General features: G+C 38.6%; 1 protein-coding gene across 1 annotated transcript; it reads right to left on the reverse strand.

Moving 5' to 3' along the window:
- Positions 1-3,451: 3,451 nt before the first annotated feature.
- On the reverse strand, positions 3,452-13,942 carry wnt7aa (wingless-type MMTV integration site family, member 7Aa). The gene is made up of 4 exons (XM_077203593.1): positions 13,043-13,942; positions 11,748-11,974; positions 7,921-8,192; positions 3,452-5,786 (listed from the first exon to the last, which is right to left on the reverse strand). Exons 1-4 carry the CDS (start codon positions 13,111-13,113, stop codon positions 5,307-5,309), a joined length of 1,050 nt encoding a protein of 349 aa, XP_077059708.1. The 5' UTR covers positions 13,114-13,942; the 3' UTR covers positions 3,452-5,306.
- Positions 13,943-19,915: the final 5,973 nt, after the last annotated feature.

A 19,915-nucleotide genomic window follows, 5' to 3' on the forward strand; every position in this document is an offset into this window, starting at 1 on the left:
TAAATAAGGACCATGATACTCCAGCATACATATGTAAAATAAAGCCATATTATGTGCGAGAAAAAATCTTGATCTACATTTTTGCAGTTCTCTTTTCAAAGGAAGTGAGCAGTAAGACTGCTAATCCTTTTGCAAAATGCTGAGTTGCCTTTGACCCCCAGGCTCTGATACAAGACATAATTTGAGTAGAATTTTCTATGTTCTTTTGTCAAGCTCTTCTTGAGATGGAAGGCTATATGACACTTTAATACTGTTTTTTTTTTCTTCTAATTACTATAGAAATGTATGGTTGTGCATCTGTTGAGGAACCACAGATGTTTCCTATACTTTTTGTGGTATGTCAGATCTGTGATAACCACATTAACAGGATTAGATTCACTGTAGAATTAGTTGTTTGGTCAAGCATTATATACCAGAAGGCCATCCGTAAGACATCATTGCTGATCAAGGAGTAAATAGAAATAGAGAATCATTACACTATAGCTTCACCCTTCAACGACTGCAAGCGTTTTATTATATTATCACGTAATCAAATTGCATAATTTGGATCTCAAAACTTCAGTCTCCATTCATTTTAATTGCACGGATTAGAAAGAAGCAGAGTATTAAACTTTTTCTTTTTTGTATGAACTAATCCGTCAACAATTTCATTTAGTTTACTCCATGCACTTACACAGGTGTTTGTAATGAACTACATGGTTGAACTCTTGGCACTCAAACAATCATAAATGAAGGGATGCCACTGGCAAATTGTGTATCAGTGGAACATTTAGGGGGCTTTCACACTGGCAGTTTAGTTCGGAACGGGGCACGGTTCGCATGAAAAATCGCTAATGTGAACGCTGTCATGGGACCCGGGTGCGCACTGGGGTACCGAACCCGAGACTACCTGGAGGAGGTGGTCTGAGTTCGGTTGCTCCCGAACACGATTCGCGTGTATGTGAAAACTACACGGACTCGGGTGCGCACTTGTTCAGGAAGTAAAGTATCCTGCGCATGCGTTTTAGTCGATTATGATGTATTTAGTTAAATAAAACACACGTAAGGGATGAAGATTTACCCTGGATACGAGCAAGAGTGAGTCTGCAGTGTATTCGCGCATAGTGCGTGCAATCAGGGCAACAAATTAATGGAAATCCACTGTCTCCTCAAAAGAGTCCATTTGCAAGCAGCAGAAAAACAGCTTATGCGAAACACACACACACAGTTAACCTGGGTTGTTTACTCAGCTATGAATAATGGCACCAAATTAATAAAAAACACAATATATTGACCCGCGTCGTGTTTTCTATCATGCGCCGTGCACGTTTGCAATGACTTAAGATGCACGCAAACGCACCAGAGTTCGATAGAATCAAGTTGAGTGTGAAACCAGACCAACGCTGCGGGGGGCGCCGGGAACAAACGCGCTCGGGCTCGGACCACAGCAAACGAGCCCAGTGGAAAAGCCCCCTCAGTGTCTCTCTCTGTGCCATCTGAGAACAATTAACATTGTTTGTTTTCTGATTTATGTTTGATATCTGAGGTGTGAAATTAAAATAATAAGTTCTTTGAACGTTCATCCTCAACAATACCTGCTGTGCTACATGTAAGCTTGTGCTGTTACAATTTAATTAAAAAACGTTATTGCTCTATACACAAGTATTTTAATAGATTAGGGGGAGTAATGACTTTTTCCATCTTGTGAAAAGTGGACAGTCATTTATTTAGGCCCAGTAAAGGACTGACACACCAAATTCATAACCTACATTGAATTAACAGCTTATCTCACCCAAAAGTACAATTAGTGACCTCAGTGAAGTCACCAATGTTTCCCACTTATCCTAAAAGTGATTAGATGGCACAATGGTCATCATGACATTTGAAGTTGATTTATTTACCAGACCATGACATTTCTCGAGGACACTGCCAGTCTTCTGCAGCCTGGTCCCGGCAAAGCTCCAGCAGTAGCTTCACATAGACAAGCTAGCAGCTATAAATCAAAGGCTTCTGTTGAATTCCAGGTGTGGACAGGTGTGCCCACAGTGGCCCGTAAAGTGCATGTTAGCTGGGAAAGACTCGGTTCACAACCGTCACACTGCTAGACAGGCGTTGACGTTAAACGATGAATGGTTTGGCAGTGAAACAGCGCAGTTTATAGGAAAACATTGCGGGAATCTTAATTAGCCTTTCAACGATAGCCTTTTGGCATTAACAGCTGATGGCAGACAGCATGATATTAAACTCTAAAGAAGTCAGAGTGAGGGTGAGGTGCATAGGCAATATTCTGCCATCATGCCGAACACCTGTCTGGTGGTTTAAGTTAACTTAGGCTTTCTTGCAATGCACCCTTACAGGTGGCTAACACGTTCAACTGCATTACATAGAAGTGTTGCTGGAAGGTAATATTTTGATCCCTGCACATCTGAAATTAAGCAGCCATGATAGCATAATGGGGAGACACACATTGGCATGATGACAAGGAAACACAACTCTGAGACGAGAACTTTCACAGAGAGTTTCTGTTAACTAAATGGCTTCATTGTGAAGGGAAAGTGAAGGCGTAATGAACAGAGACTACTAGATGAGGAATTTGTCTCCCCTTAATTGTTCTTCTAACACTTCTTGTCTCCTCCATCTACAAGTGTTAAGCTCTCCAACGTCATGCCATTCAGAATGTGGAAAAGAATCAGGAGCCTGAGCCAAAAGAGAGTAACATCCAAAAGGTTTTTTCAAAACCACACAATATTGTGATTCAGCTCATGGTGACTGGGTGTCGATGTTACTTTAACCAAGGCTGTTTGGCCAGCTGCCCTTTCACACTGCTGCCTATTGATGAGTTTTCATCCGATTCTCAAAGGAGCGTTTTGTGGCGATTATTCAAGGGGTGATGCTAAGATCTTTTCTAACTTTTGGATCGAAATTCCTCTTGACATCATCCTTCACAATGGCAAAGCCTCTCTTTTTTGCCACCCCTTTCGCCTTTAGAGGAACAAAATAAATAGCATCCAAAAGTTAGCTGGATTTTGCATAGTTAACATTTCCCTAATGGGCAGGCCTGCTTCTCAGGGAGACTGGACAGCATTTTTGGGGGCCACAATGGTGTTGTTGTGGTGACGGCGCTGGGAAGTGAATGAAGCAGATGTCAGAGTAATCCATCACCCCTCTCCCCCACCCCTTCTCTCTCTCTATCTGCCCATTGCTGAGACACCCTCCTCACTGCTACTCATCAATTAAAGCCCTACACCAGCCCTACCATTAACATGCAAGTACTTTCGTTAGCTTCCTCCCTGCCCTGCGGTCATCCATGTAGTAAAAACTGTCAAAACCAGTAGTCAACCATAACTTAACAGCAATGGACGTTTTGCCACTTGTTACCACTTTACTAATTTGAGGGACTGTCAAGCTAGTGATGACTCTGTTTGGGTAAGACGTATGACGAAAAATATGGGAAATAAAGTAAAATAACTGGTGCAAGCCAAGGAAACATTTATTAACACTGTTCAAAACATAATGCACAACAGTTTATGATGACACAATCATGGAGTACAATCAATTTGGCAAAACAACTGTTGAAATCACTGATTTTGCAAAAATAACTGCATCAATGCCGTCCTGTTTTTAGACTTTTGACAAAGCGCCATGCTCAAATTCAGATGTTCTTTGGTAAAAACCCTTGGTTATGAATTTTTCTCAGTACCAGAGTTTTATCCCAGGGTTATTTCACTAGGTTCCCTTACTGATCCCACATCCAGGACCTTTGTCATGAAAATGCTACTCGAATGTTTGAACACCAGTATGATCGTCTTGTAATATGCAATAATTGCATCATTACGTACGTACTTGGTTAACTACACCACTATGAGTGATACTTCATTGAGATGTAGTTTACATAAACTTATCAAGCTCAAGCTGGTACCATGACACAATCACATTGTTTCTAGCTTATCTCTCTAATTTCTGTCCATCTAAAGGACATTGGTAGTGGGTTTTTCCTTTACACAAAAATAAATAAAATACTCATATAAAAATAATCTCTTACAAAATATATGTCAACACAGGGACAATCTGTCTGAACAATCACATTTGCTCACAACACATAAAATACTACTAGTATTAACTACCGTTGCAGAACAGAACAAAACTAGCAGCAAAAAGTGTTATATTACCTATAATATATAACATTAATAGAAATGGTTATCTGATCTCAACATTCCACAGCAGTAGCAGGTGGGGCATCTGTATTGAGGCTGCTCCATTCCAAAGTGAATTAAGTACTGAATTTCTTTCTCTGCCAACAGAGCAAATATTAGCCAAAAGCGAGGGGAGCTTGTGGCCTCATTAGCATAAAGCTTTATGTCAATTGAGGTCATAAAGTTTAAGTGTAAGTGGGTAGAATTTTGTTCCCATGTAAATACGCTTATTTAGCTTGGACTATTACAATTTGAAGCTATTTAGAGCACAAATGTTCTTGTGGACCAATGTTAAAAAAGAATGGCATTACGTTTATTCACTTTGGAAGGAATGAGCCTTTAGACGATGCACAATTCCAGTGTGTATTTGTACATAAGAATATATGTGCAAGGGTTGACACTGAAGGAGTGGGGGAAATGGAAGCACAAAGACTCACAATGATATATTAAAGACAGTATAGTCGCCCTTTCAGAGACTAGTAATTACACCTTGAGTGCAGCGCACTTGTTTTTGCATTGTGCATTGACGTAGTTTCATCCCTAAGCTAAACCACATGATGTACAGTTTAAAGTTGGTCAGTTTATTTCCATGCAAAACACAATATCAAAACAAGAGAAGAGCTAAATCTAAGCTAGTAAACACAATGAGTAAAATCAGTAGTTTCCTTATTAAATAAATTAACATTAGCCATTTTATCTAAATTAAAAGTTAAATATCATCGTTGTGTCCATGTACAGTTTTGTATGTTGTAAGATTTGTAACGTCAATCCCTCAGGACAAAAAGCTCCTCAAAAATCCTTTCTATCTACGGAGCTGAACGCCCTCAATCACACCCCACATCTTTCTCATGGTCCACAGATCAAGCCTTTGCCGGCTACTTCGCTCTGTTGCTCAGTACTGGAACAGAAAGGTGTCTACTGATACCAACACCGAAGCCTTCAGCAGAGATGTGGAGCTGCAAAGATTGCATCCAATTACTCCGTCTAGACTCCACCAGACCCACGTTTTCCAGTGCAAATGGCTCTTTCCTCTCAATACCTGGAATCCACAGCAGTGGTCATCCTGTTGCAACACTTGCACACCCTCTACCACATAAATCACAGGTGTGTATCAATACCCCAGCAATAAATATTTCACTTGCACGTGTACACTTCTGTCCGTTCACTGCAGGTGTTGCACTTGACATAGCAACACCAAAGAAACTTACAGTTGCACTGCCACACACGTGAGTACTGGTGTGTGTTATATCCTCGGCCACAGCACATGAGGTCGCAGCCATTGGCTTGCTGCGCTGTCTTGTTGCAGATCCTGCCCTGGGTTCCCATGCTACCCGTCATAGGATCTGCCTCACAATAGTTGGGCGACTTCTCAATGTACACCAAATCCGTGTCCATGGGCTTCCGGTACGAGTAAGGCTTTTTAACCTTCAGAAAGGTAGGTCTCTTGTTCCGACTGGCTCGGACCGGTTCCACATGCACAGCGTGGTTATACTTCTCCTTGAGGCTGTAACCCAGCTGCCGGAACTTTGGGAGAGTGGTCCAGCAAGTCTTGGTGGTGCAGGATCCAGATACACCATGACATTTACACTCTAAACGCATGTTCTTTTCCAAGATCTAAGGTGGGAGGAAAAATAAACAAGTCAATACCTTTGGGATTACTTGGGCACCCAGGTTCCTTTAAGGAATCTTAGCCTAATTATGAAAGTAGACTGTTTGATGACTCATTGTTGATTTAGTTAGTCTGACTGGTGACAAATTTGAAGTGTGCAATCATCCGTTACAAAAGATAGAATTACTGATGCTAAGCATAGAATGTATGAGGAAGGAAAAGATCTTGTTTACGAAAAAGAATGTGGTAGTTTTGGTCATAAACCATGGTTTAAACACTTTGCATATATCCACATCATCTACTATAAGGCATATTCCAGAAAACTGTATAGACTAACGATACAGTAGGGATTAGTGAAATTACCCTCCGTGGCATACAGTTGGGTCTTTTAAAGCACATTTCTGGGAACAGGTTGAGACAAAGGTTTTTTTTTTTAACATTCCGATTTGAAGAATGCAAGGATTGTAAAACGTGCAGTGCTAGACAACCTAATTCCTCTCGTTCTGTAGAGAAGGCCTGCAAAGCACAGCTTGTGTTCACAGGCTCTCTGACTACTTGTAGGAAGCCGTTTCATTTGTGTACACAACACACGCCACAAATTGTTGCAAGGGGCAAACTATCAGAGGTTGTCTGTAGGAGTCTCTTGTCTTGTATAAGCAATAGAGCGGAATCTGCACAGGATATGATATAAACACTGACTGAATGATGATCGCAGAGTTCCTACAACAATCAGGCTGTGTGTAGTGTACACAGATAAAGCTCAGGAGTCAGGTTTCAGGTGCCTGTGTGCTTCCCCTTGTTATACCTACACACGTCAAACCCCACAGGTAAAAACAAAACATTTTGAGCAGCAGTGTAACCGAGGGAGGCTGAGATGTTTTTTGACCTGTAGTTATTTTTCATGTAAACAAATCCTAAACATTAATGCATTTCACATATCCTAGCAGTGCAGAAAAAAAAGAAAACGCATAGAAAACCATAGGTTGGCTCAGCATAGATGAATGAATGGGCAAATGTAAGCAGAACTCAGTGAAGCAGAGTGCCTGTTTTGATATGAAAGATATCCAAGAGGTCTGATTGGCATCAGTGGATTGCCTGTTCGAGGCGGGATAATCTTTGGTGTGGTCTGTTAATGTGTATTTTTTCTCCCTCTCTTTCTCTTCCTTACACTCTTTTTCACTTTTGCTGGGTGGGATAAGCTTTACCTTGCTTTTAAAATTTTTTCTCTCTCTCTCTCTCTCTCTCTCTCTCTCTCTCTCTCTCTCTCTCTCTCTCTCTCTCAGACTTTCTGGAGTCCTTTTGGCAATTGTCTGCAATCTAGGATGCATATCAGGCTTAGTGTGTTCATGCTGCTGATTTCTGATAAACAGTAAGTCTCAGGAGAAGTATACAAAGGAAAGATCCATGCATTTTAAGAGAGGCCACACCCTTTTCATTTTCAATGAGGCACTGTATAGCAATCCATTAACCAATCAAAACAATGGGTGAAGCAAGTTGATGCTACAACCCTCCTTTCATTGAGAACTGCTCAATGAAAAGTAGAAAATTGCATCTGAGTTGTGAGCTCACAAGGAATTTGTGAATTGACAAGCACAGGACTGAATGTACTTGCAACAAAGAGAGTATTGGTGCATGTGAGGCAACAGATGGCAGAACATATTTTTATGATAAAACATTACAAAAAGTTTACTGGTCAGGCTTAGGGGTTTAAAGCCCCAAAATAATCTCTGTCCAGAGTGCTGAAAATCACACTCTCCAGATTAGCACTAAATGATGAAAAGCTTATTAAGGTCAGTCAAACTGCCTGGGGATTCTGGGTATGCATTTAGATGTTTTTTCTACAATTATACACCAAATCTTTTTTACTTCTGTGATTGTAAAATCCAACAGTTTCTTGAATGTCTTACCATCTTACCATCTCCTTAAGAATTTCTGAATTACAGTTTTGCCATAATCACAAATTGCTGGTCATGTGCGTGCCAAAACCGAAGTTGCATTGCTACTCCTTGCTATAACTAATCTACTACCCACTACAAATCAGAGAAAATTCAAGTAACAAAGCCTAGTAGGACTTACAAGACTGTAAACTAAACAACCTAGTAATTTTTTTATGCATGTCTTATAGAGTGTGCCACATACCTTACGTCCCACTTCATTGTTATGGAGGTTCATGAGTGTCCTGGCGTTCTGCTTGATCTCTCGTGCGTCTACGAACACCTTTGAGAAGCTTAGACCGTAGCGAATATCAGCCGAGCATCCTCCCCACTTCCAGCCTTCCTCCTGGTTGTAGAAGCCTTGCTTCTCCTTGTCACAGCCACAGCCGCTCAGCGTACCCTGCGTGCAGGCCGCCGTGATGGCATGGGCGACCCCGGCAGCGATGATGGCGTAGGTGAAGGCTGCCTCCTTACTGCCTGGAACCAAAAGAACATTCTATGTCAGTATTCTGACAACAAGATCCAGTTATAGGCAGTTTTAAACCCCCCTACTGTACATACCTGACATATCTTGACACTCAAAGCAATAATAAAATGTGTTAGTCGAGTCAAGTTCAGTTCATTTATAATGCACACTTCACACTGATTAACAGTATGGCCTCGGGAAGATGGCGTGGGGGCTTACTGAGAAAAGTGTGGTAGGCCTATAAAAAAATGATCTAGAGCCCACCATAGGCAAAACAAACACGGATCACATACCTGTGATTACTCAACACACAAATAATTGTCCTTCAGTTGTCATAGAGAGGAAACAGAAAGACAAATAACTGTTTGCACACAGATGAGCAAGGGAAGGAACAGTCCATCTCTTTAATAAGAACAAAGGACAAGGGTTTATTTCAGAGACAATAGAATGGTAGAGATAGAGGGTATGTGTTTAGACTCTAGTCTGGCCACTGTCCCAGCTTCCGTCAGAACGAGGGATCCACCCTGTGGAGATGAACTCCTCAGGCATGCAGTGCCTCCCTGGCCAGAGCACTGCTATAATTGATTGCCACTGTTAAACAGGGCACTTCCAGGTTAACAGTGTATTTCATTTATAAGGACAAAGATAGGTCTGAAAATCCAACAAACAGTTATTTCAGGGACTAATTTTGTAAGGTGACATCAAGCAACAAGGAACTTTTAGGTGAACTATTAACCAAATTCCAATTTTACAAATGGACACTTTCACTATTCCTTTTTCTTCTTATATTTTCTTTGTCACTGTTTTAATGCTGCCAACAAAGTATTGGAATACAACTGAAAGCTATGTAAGTTGCTTAGGATAAAAGTGTTTGCAAATATAAAAGTTAAAATAAGAGTCCTAGCTACATGGGAATTTTTTTAAAGATGTATTCACTGTTACTCAGTTATGTTAACATTCCCAGAAATGTAAATATCCTTTTCTGGATTAATGAGTCATCATGTATTGACTGTCCTAAGAATCATTTACACACCTGGAACCAAAGAAACACTTAAAACGTTAACCTCTTTAGGCCTCATAAAGAATGATGTCATGAGTTATTGCAATTAATATATTTGCTATCTTTTAATAATTTCATGGAAAGAAGTGAAAAAAATATAAAAATGTCAGACTGTTAACAGACCGGCTCAGCAATTCAGGAATTTTCACCTTCAAGCGATCAAGAAACTTCAGTGGTTTCCTGAAACTCACTAACATTGGTATGTGTTGACCTGCTGATGATAAACATCTTGGAACTCTGCCCATGCAATTTAACAAAGGCCAGTTTGGGGCATCAATTATGTGGAGATTTTTATGAGTTGTTTGGGCTTGTCGCCAGGGGAGAAGGGATGTATCCTGAGGAAAGGAAAGGAAAATGAAGACTGTATTGACGCGAAATCCTACAATTCTCATCAATACTAGAGTAGAATGCTCCTTGTCTTTGTAAATCACTCCAGCTATGTTTACTCAAATCAAGATATTCTGAACACAAACACAGCTGATAAGACACCCTTAAAACATGTGTGTTATGACATGAGTGTCATTCATTTTCGAGAGAAATCTGAAGCAGTGGCATTGCATGATTCTGTGCAATACGTCTCGTCTCTTGCCAAAACTGTAAATGCAAGAGGTTAATTTATAAACCTCATACAATGTACTTGTCTGGACTTGAGGCATTAATGCTGTTGGAGGAAAACTATTTTTGAGCATACCAGAGGGTGGTTAAGTCAGAGAAGATTTAGGAGGTTTGCGCTCAAGCAACATAAAGTAACACAAGCAAAAAGATGATACGCCTTTCACATATCTGTCCAACTGCTGATTTCCAGCAAGCTATATTTCAATCGCAACTTCATTCATATATACGATAAAAAGGTGAACGGGTCCACGGGTACTGGAAAAGGCTAAATGTGCACCTAAAAGAAGAATCTATGGCCATGTGTGCCAAATGTGGACCTTGGTACCAGGCCCTGAAAATTATTGCACATTACTCAACAACTTTTTTTTGTTTTTTTGAGGACGCAAGCCCCTCCCCACAGGATTAACTACTTATTTTCATCTCCAACCTTATACTACTATAAGCATGACTAGTCATACACCCACTGAAACCAATCATGTTTGAACGGTTGTCCACTATATTTAATCCTCCCTATACTGACCATAGACAAAAAGAGTCTGGGTAAATAAAGCAGTTGGGCTGTTTCAGAAATGGAGACCACGGTTTGTCACTCTAGGTCAGCATCAGCTCTGCAGTGCTTAGATGAGAGGGCACACAACACAAGACCTAAAGCAGCTGTCCAAGCAGACAGCATTAAATAATATAATCAGCACCCACAACAAATCCAGGCTGCCATTCAAGTGTGTGCAGCTCCAGAATGAGATGGAAAGAGACGAAACCCTGTGCTTTTCCAGGCTGCCATTCAAGTGTGTGCAGCTCCAGAATGAGATGGAAAGAGACGAAACCCTGTGCTTTTTTTTCTAGAGGCGCTTTTCTTTGATGCAAAGGGATAAAATACAACTTCACCTTCAGCGATAGATACAAGTCTCTAGAGATCTTAGCTTTTCCCCTGGGCCTCAACCACACCATCGCAACACTGACTGGATCCTAAGAACGTTCATCAAAAAGGAAAGAGGAGAAATTTCATTAAATATTATCTTGGAGTTTATTTCCGATCTTCCACAGAAAAAAAAACATCCAATAATGCAAACTCCTCTTTGCTAGCAGCCAAAGAGGGTCTGAAACTAAAGCAAAGTCCTTCACATCACCATTCATCAAAGTGTCGTAGGCTCAATAGCACTGAAGGACCCCTTAACAGGCCAAAGTTTGCCTTAGGAAAATGGATAACATTACACCGAGTGAAAAACTCGCTTAATTACTTTTGCTTTGTCTCTCTAAGGTGACATATTGTTACATTTCTTCACAATACTGTACTTTCTTTTGGTCCTACCATTCAACCACTGTAACTTATACCCGTGGTAAAGTGAAAACCCTGACTGCCAAATCATTAAAATCTACAGATAAGACAGGACGACTAGAAAAAGAATTCTTTTGAGAGGGCTATAAATCCAGCCACGTTGGCACTTGCTCCATGAATGCAGCTGAAACCTACCTGACATCCAATGACAAACCATTTCAAATGTCAAAGTGAGGGAAACAGGTCACAATATAGTGTCATTCAAGGACCCAAGTCTTTCCAAAATGTGTCCAGTCTCTATATAATATTTGTAATAAAGAAGTAATAAACAAAGTAAGAGTGTTCTAGCAGGTGTATGAGTGGCCTGTGATTTCACTATTAAAAATCACAAAAACTGTCAATCTTTCAGCCAAACTATAATCTAAATGTTTCTTCATCCACACTGTTAGCCTAAAACAGCTTTATTTGGGCTTATGACTTGGTGATTTGGTCAACCAACATTCTTTGTGCTTTTCTCTCTATTTTTTGCTGCAATAGGAGGCCGCTAGTTTAAAAATATAAACACTTCGTTTCTGAATACTGTAACAATATAAATGTAATAATTTGGTAACATACCCACTTTCAACTCTTTTCCAAAGACAGTTCTTTCCCCAAGGGCCGAGCAGTTCCACCTTCCATTTTTGAATTGAAACTGACACTCATTGATTCCCATTTGCGCTCCTTCTCCAATGACAATGATAGCGTCAGGCCGGCTTTGACAGATAGTCCTTTGACGAGGGGCCAAACCAGGAATTTTGTTACAGATAATACTCGCTCCCAAAGCAACCACGGAGGAAAAGCCCCTGTAAATTTAGAAATAAGGGTTTATATTTATACAGAAAATTTTAAATAAATTTTTTTCTGGAATCATGGGCCATGACTAAAGGTTATTCACAGTATACATGGATGGTAATAAAACTGAGCACTAAAGCACTTTGGGAGACAATTGAACTATGAAATGGATGTTATTATTTGAGTATTACTAATTGCATATTTAAATATTGTTCTACTGGGAAAATAAAAAAGATCATTTCATGGGACAATGACGTATGTTCGAGATGATAAAAAGTATAAATCGTTTTAAAATTTAGTGCCAAGTTCTTAGAAATGTCATAATTTTACTACTGTTGATTTCATACATTTTCTACAAAAATCGAGTAGTATATCAATCAAGTAAAATTACTAAACTACTTTCTAAGCACCTTGAAAGTCTACACTTTTTTTTAAAGCACAAATATTAAGTTTTAATAGGGTTTAAATATGAACAAAACGTCATTTTATAAAGTAAACAAACAAAAAAAGATTGAATGATCTTGACACAGAGGATGTTATAAAGGGGTCCTCTGTGTTAACTTTTTTTTCTCTCATGGCAACAACGGTCAACGTTTGGTTAGGCCACGCTGACTTGACAAACGTTTTTCCAAATATGAATATGTAAATTATAGGTGGTTTCTACTTTAAGCCCCACCAAAAAAAAAAAAACATGTTTATCAGAATTTTTGTAAGAATTACATTTGTTTTTAAGTAACCAATAAACGTCATTGAGATAGGCCTATTTCAGATACATAAGCTATAACAAAAGAAGTTCCACTGTTCTTGTTTCTTTGACATACATACATACACACACACATATACACACATATATATATATATATATATATATATATATATATATATATATATATATATATTCACACAACTTTATCAAATGCAAACTTAATAATGGCAGTAAACCGACCAAGCAATAATTAAATTAAATCTCATCAATATAGGCATGTATAACTAAAATTGGATTTTTGCAAAAATGTTGCTATACTAAATAATTTACATGTTAAAAAAAAGGTAAACAAATTATATTTTACCCTACTTACCCAATCTTCAAATATATAATCCCCAAACAGAGGAACATGTGAAAAATCCAGCGGCGTGTTTTCCTGCTCATGTTCAGTCTGTACTTTGTTAATAGACTGTGAAATGATAGTAGTCTCCTAACCGGTGAACAAGAGGTTTTATCACAAGCGAAGCAAGTCCTTAGAGGGATGCAAAACTCCAAGAGAACTTGACGTGAACACCTGAGCTGATATCCTTCGGGACGCGTGAAGATGAACGTTATTCTGCATATGTACGACTTCTGAATCACTTTTACGCCTCTCGATTAACCAACAGACAACTACCCGATCTTACAATCACAGCACCCTCTCCAGCAGATCCTTTATCTGCTAAATCTATCAGGGTGTTTTCTGAAGGAAATTCAACTTTCCGATATTCCTTAAAAAAGTCTTTGAGCTCTTGAAGCCGAGTAGCAGGTTGATAACGCGATTAATGACTTCAAAACACACCTCAATCACGCGCGTTCAACCAAACAACACAAGTATGCATTGAAGTAGGCTAAGGTACGTATGGAGGTAAAACAAAAAAATCTGATTTGAGATACAACCCAGTAATAAGCGATAGATGTGTCACTTGTATTTATATATATCGCGCTATAATACCATAATGACCAATCTGATTAATAAAGGAATATTTTCTATGCGCTTCTTGGCGAAGATCATATCGCAGTAACTCCAGCTTCTTAAACAGAGCTTTTATCTATTTTCCTGCACCCGTTTGCTCCTCCCATGAGAAAAGAAAACTTGTTCTAGGCTACTTTAGATTTCCCCCTCACCCACCTCAAGCCCTTAATTGCGAGGTGAGAGATGTGTTCATCTAGCCTATATCCGCCTTCACAAAACAACAACAACCACCACGTGTACTCAGTGCTCAAGAACTGTACAGTAGGCAACAATAACTTGTTTATGTTCTTTAATGAAAGATTAACACATTCCAATTCAATTAATAACAGTAGGAGCGAAGTTAGAAGGAATTGAAATTTAGATTAAATGTTCATAACTTAACATTTGTGTAAGCAGTGACTTTAACAATTAAAAGCTCATTTAACATTTCCACATCAACAAATCCAGTTATTACCATCCTAATCTCTTTCAAATAAAATACAAATCAATAAATTAGAAGGAAAATAAGACTGTGTAAGACTGAACTCTTCAAAGTGTCTCTTTTTATCAAATTCTATTTGTGTCTTATAGACACAATCTGAAAATCAACTCTGTTAACATGATTTTTGATGGGGGGGAAAAACTGATTTGATATTGAAAACTGTATATTTGTAGATATCCAGCCTGAAATGTTCTTCGTGGCTAAATGAACTGTCGACCCTGTTATACGCAAGGCTCTATCCCAACATATATAAACAAGTTTAGCTTGAGAAGGACCCGTGCAATTTATAAATATCAAGAGTTTGTCTGACAAATAAAAAAAGGCACACATTTTGTGTAATGTCCCGGAAAACACAAATCAATGATTGATTATTTCTGCAGAAGTTTTTTGTCTATTTTATTGCAGTTAACATTCATACATTTCATATCCCTTGTCAATTACTAGATTTAAGTATATGGAGCGTTGATGTTTGAGCAAAAGTTTGAATTTGAGAAATCCAAATATGACGCGCGCACACGCACACAAAACACACCAGACCCATTATTAAGAAGTTCATTATTCCACATTAATAATCTGCCACTGGAACATTTTCCAAATATTCCCCATGAAGGGATATCAAATGTAAGTCTAGCTCAAACGACGATTAAAATATCGCTAGTTGCTAAGCAACCATTCATCCTAGAATTATCCACAACGCAATTTCCTACAGATCCTTCAAGCATTCATAGTTTGGTGAATTTACACCAAATTAATTTAAGCATATAGTGGCATAATAACAGGTAACAGAATAGAAATCCAGCACATGCTGAATTACAAATTAGACACCTTGTTAACTGAGGAATGATCATTCGTGACATACAGCATCTCTCATCCTGTAGATTCAGCCATGTGTGCAATATTTTTAGACAATACAAGAGCGCCATCTCCAGGGTAAATGTATGATGCTGCTGCGGCGGTAAGAGCAGCATACACTTTTTCTATTAATCAAGAATTGTGTCTTCCCCTCTTAACCTAGAAATATTCTGTTTGTAGGCATTACATAACTATCAGTTTAAATCAATGACAAACACTGGTAAATTTGCAAATACTTTTATTGTATTACAGACGTGGAAAATGTTTTGATAAAAAAACACAGCATCAGATTTTCTAACATAATTAGATGCGTTTCTGCCCCTCAGGGAAGGCAATAGATTGTATAGTTATCTTCTACACAGGATAAAATCACTACCCTACAACTATACAATCTACTACCTCACACTGCGCAAGCATCAAAGCTATTACCATTACACACAAATTATATTTCAAACAATAAAACAAAACATACCGTAGCAATGCTATCATTGATATTAAACATCAGAAAATGTAGGATGAAACTCCGTAGGTAGCTCCGTTTTCACTTTGAGAAAGACAGTAGGCTGTATAGTTATCTCCCAGTGTGGGTGTGACCCTAAAACTATACAACCTACTACCTCATCCCACGGTGAACATGTCACCTTCTTTCCACCTGGGAGTGAAGTAATGCAACTGGATAGTAGCAGAAGTAACTAAACTGATGTCTTCCCAAGTCCTTTTTGCCCGCCATGTTAGGGTTTTCCAAATACAGCCATTCTGTGGATGGGAAAAAGGTTAGTGAATTAAAGTTCATCAATCTGCTGACAAAATAAACCGACTGTTCAAAACTCGAAATAGTCGCTGTTCTCATCGCACAACATTTAAAGTTACTGTGAAAGACGCATTATGAATAAAAGACCCCAACCGGGCATCTGTAGGACTACAAAATGCTCCCTCGAACTGCATCAGACACCACGGGTAATGCAGCAAAATGGAGGGGCTGGCAAAGTCACTGGCACCCTCTCGGCACCGGGAAGCCATGTTGACATTGTGTGTGACTTGGCTACGTACTAACATCTCAGTCAAGATTAAATGCCGCCACATTCGGACTTGGGCCCAGTTTGGCTCTGGGATAGATGATGTCAGTAACAGCAGGCAAGCAGGAGAGAAGCAATGCACTCAAAGCCTTGTCTTGTTTTCAGCCATCTTGTTGGTGCGCATAATTCAAAACGCAATTTCGTGTTTCTGAACTATCTTAAGTCTGTTTCTACAAAGAGCATCGATCATTTTTCATAAAGCAATTCATTGAGTTATTAAATTGTTATTAACTATGATAAGCATGCACATGTGAACAGTAATTGTAATGTATAATAAAATATTACTGTCACACCAATAATGAACTGTTCCTTAATGTTGTTTTTGCAAAGACTGCCGATCTTTTCATTCTGATTTGTTACCCAATTGAGTGATTTGTTCACAAACTGGACACAATATATTGCATTGTATTTTTTTGAGGACAACTTGATAGAAAGTTAGAATATTGATATGTATTGTCTATTACCATGGAGCTGCAGATTCAGCTGTGGAGCAGTATAGCTCCTGAATGCACACAAAACACTGATATAACAACAACTTGACATTAAGCAGTTGGTTATTGCAAATGATCTGTCAAAGCAGAAGACAGAGGCAAAATAACTATTCATTATTCTATTCATTACTCATCAGACTCATCACAACTATTCATTATTCATCAGAAATTATTCTGATTTCTTTTGATTATTTTAATTTCTTCTATGTAAAGCACTTTGAATTACCATTGTGTATGAAATGTGCTATATAAATAAACTTGCCTTGCCTTGCCTTCAGAGAATCTGGCTGTGAAACTGTTAAATTTGCCCACTTTGGCATTTGACAACACATGCCTAAATTACATTCTGGCAGTTCTGCATGTTTCCAATCATGCTGCAAATTCAAGGGACAGTTCACCCATAAATAAAAATTCTGTTATTATTTACTCACACTCATGCTGTTCCAAACATGTAAGACTTTCGTTCATCTTCAAAGCAAAAATTAAGATATTTTAAGGAAATCTGAGAGATTTTTGTCCCTTCATTGACTATGTTTACATGCAGCCAATATTTGGGTTATGGTCGGGTTAAGGTCACTATTCGGGTTTCTGAAATATTAGGAAAAACCCGTTTACATGCGTGAGCAGAGAGAGTTTCTCCTGTACATGGAATTGCAATATCTAGATGTAAATGGCGATGCACGGTTAGCGCCTGGACGTACGGACAACCTTAAGACGCAATATGCGTGATTTCCGATTCATATTCCTGTATCCAAAGACAACAACAACAGCACGCGGATAATGAATAGTTCGGGGCAGATAGCGATCGCCTTTATTTGCGCTTTGGTGCTGGTACTGACCTCGCTCCAAATGTATGCTGTGCTGTGTCTCGCCATGTTTACTTCCGGTATACTGCACGCGGGTTTTTGTATGCGCAGAGAAATTCCTCTACTCAAAAGACCAAGATTCCTTGCGAATAGAACATGCGCAGAACACAAATCATTATGGGGATAAGCCAATACGCATTTACATGACCAAAAATTCGGGTTAGAAAAAGGGTACCCCAGGTCTCATATCCCGGTTTTTAAAATCCGGGATATGAGCATATTCGGGTTTTTGCCGGTGTTTACATGGCCGTGCGTGACCGGGTTATTCCTAATATACCGGTTTTGAACGGGTTATTGGCTGCATGTAAACGTAGTCATTGACAGCTACGCAACTACCACCTTGACGCTTCAAACGTTCATAACGAGATCGTAAAACTACCTGGTCCATATGAATTGAACGGTTTAGTCCAAATTTTCTGAAGAGACAATCTTTTTATGTTGAACAGATTCATTTAGGCTTTTATTCACATATAAACACTGATCAGCGAACATTAACAGAAGCTCAACTGAAACTGACATGAGAACAAACCTCATTGCTTAACTAGCAAGCATGCTTGAGTTGTTACCACAACTGATGTGTGCATTGACGAATATCTGAATAAAAGCCTAATTAAATATGTTCATTACATATTAAAGCAATCTTGAAGCATCAAAGTGGTAGTTGTGTGGACTGTCAATGGAGGGACATATTCTCTTAGATTTCAATAAAAAAATCTTTAATTGTTTTTTGAAGATGAACTAAAGTCTTACAGGTTTGAAACGACATGAGGTGGGTGAGTAATTTATGAAAATTTTCTTTTTGGGGTGAACAAACCCTTAAATGGGGGGAAAAGAATACTGAATACTATTACGTTACTTTGACTCACGTCTTGCACCATGTCTGTTTAAAAACTGACACTTTCTTATTGTGCTGAACAAGTCCAGAAATATATAACGTTAGTTAAAGATATAACTAAATATATCTGTTAATACATGCTCGTCATTCCGCATGTATTAAGATTAAAGACTCTGCTGCTCTGCCATCACCTTATTTTGAAGACAGTCACCAATATCAATTTTATTTTTTTATTATAATGGTGGACTCAATAGTCTCTTAGTTTGTCCTCTCAAACTCTTTGTAGGTTGGTCAAATTTCCCTCGCTTGATACATAAAAAATGGCGGTCTCCAGTGGCTAGCCTGCTAATATATCTATCCACCAAATATAACAACCCTCAGTAACGTTACAAGTAAAAACTCGGCCTTTTTGACATAGGCCTACACGACACTATAAAATTCTTGAGAGCACCGTATGTGAAATATATCAGCTCTATTCAAAAAGCATGCTAGGATAACTGTCCATCACACTAGCCAGCAAGCTAATTTACACATCGCTCTTAAAAATAATATAGTGAGCAATGGAAACTTCTTGTAAAGTTTATCGGACGTAAGAAAAATACAGATACTCGCGATAAAACAGTCACGGTTTGCTTGGTAACAAGCGAGGACTAGTTTTACACACAAACGCTCTGTCATACCTTCAGTGTGTCCTCAATGGAAGCTGAAGGCTAGTCGGCTAATTGCGATGAACACCCGCCCCGCGGTCAGCGTCAGACTCTGTGCTGAAACTCTAGGACCCGGATGATGAACGCGTAGAGGACTGAGGGGCCAGTGACCTCCCTGTGAGGGAGCTACTGATTTCATTTTTTTTTTGTTACATTTGTCAAATGTTAAGACATACAGTGTTTTACATAGATAACATGCATTTTTTATATATTTACATAAAATTGAAAACGTTTATTTATCGCACTCAATCAATGCACGATTGCTTCTGCATTTAGCCTCAGTAGCTACTGTAACTTCCGGTGCATCACAGTGTATGGAAATTGTGAGAAAATTAAGCAAAAAATTAAACCTGAAAGGAAAAGTCACATCAGAACAAAGCAATACTGACACGATCCACCTTCATGTTAAATGTATTTAAATCTTCTGAACCCCATTACAAACATGTTATGTTAATATGATATACATGTAATGTTTATAATTAGAAATATGCCATGTAATATACCATATTATTTATAAAATAAGATAATTAGTTATCGACAATTATTATAAATGTGACAGAAAGTTTGCTACTTCCATGTAAGAATAGAATAGAATACACCAAATAGGTAGGCAGTTGGCGTGCATATCCATTGATGTCTAAAAAAGCATTAATTAGCATTTTTTTTAAGTGAAGTTGCTGTTTTTACCAACCACCAGGTGGTGTTGTTGATCCAGTTATACAAAGTCTTGCTTGAAGTTGGAATGCTTCTCATGATAAGAGTAAATCACTCCTTAAAAAAAACTATTAATACTCATCAGATAGATTAAAAACACTCCCGTTGAATTGCACCGACTGAATTGCACTAAGTAGTCATTAATAAAAATAAATTAAAAAAAAGTAACTAAACTATAGGCCTGTTTTTTTTTTTAATATTGAAAAAAT

This window comes from Siphateles boraxobius, unplaced genomic scaffold (genome assembly GCF_051911475.1).
Source record: "Siphateles boraxobius isolate OS27281-9 unplaced genomic scaffold, OSU_SipBor_1 5, whole genome shotgun sequence".
Taxonomy (NCBI): Eukaryota; Metazoa; Chordata; class Actinopteri; order Cypriniformes; family Leuciscidae; genus Siphateles; species Siphateles boraxobius.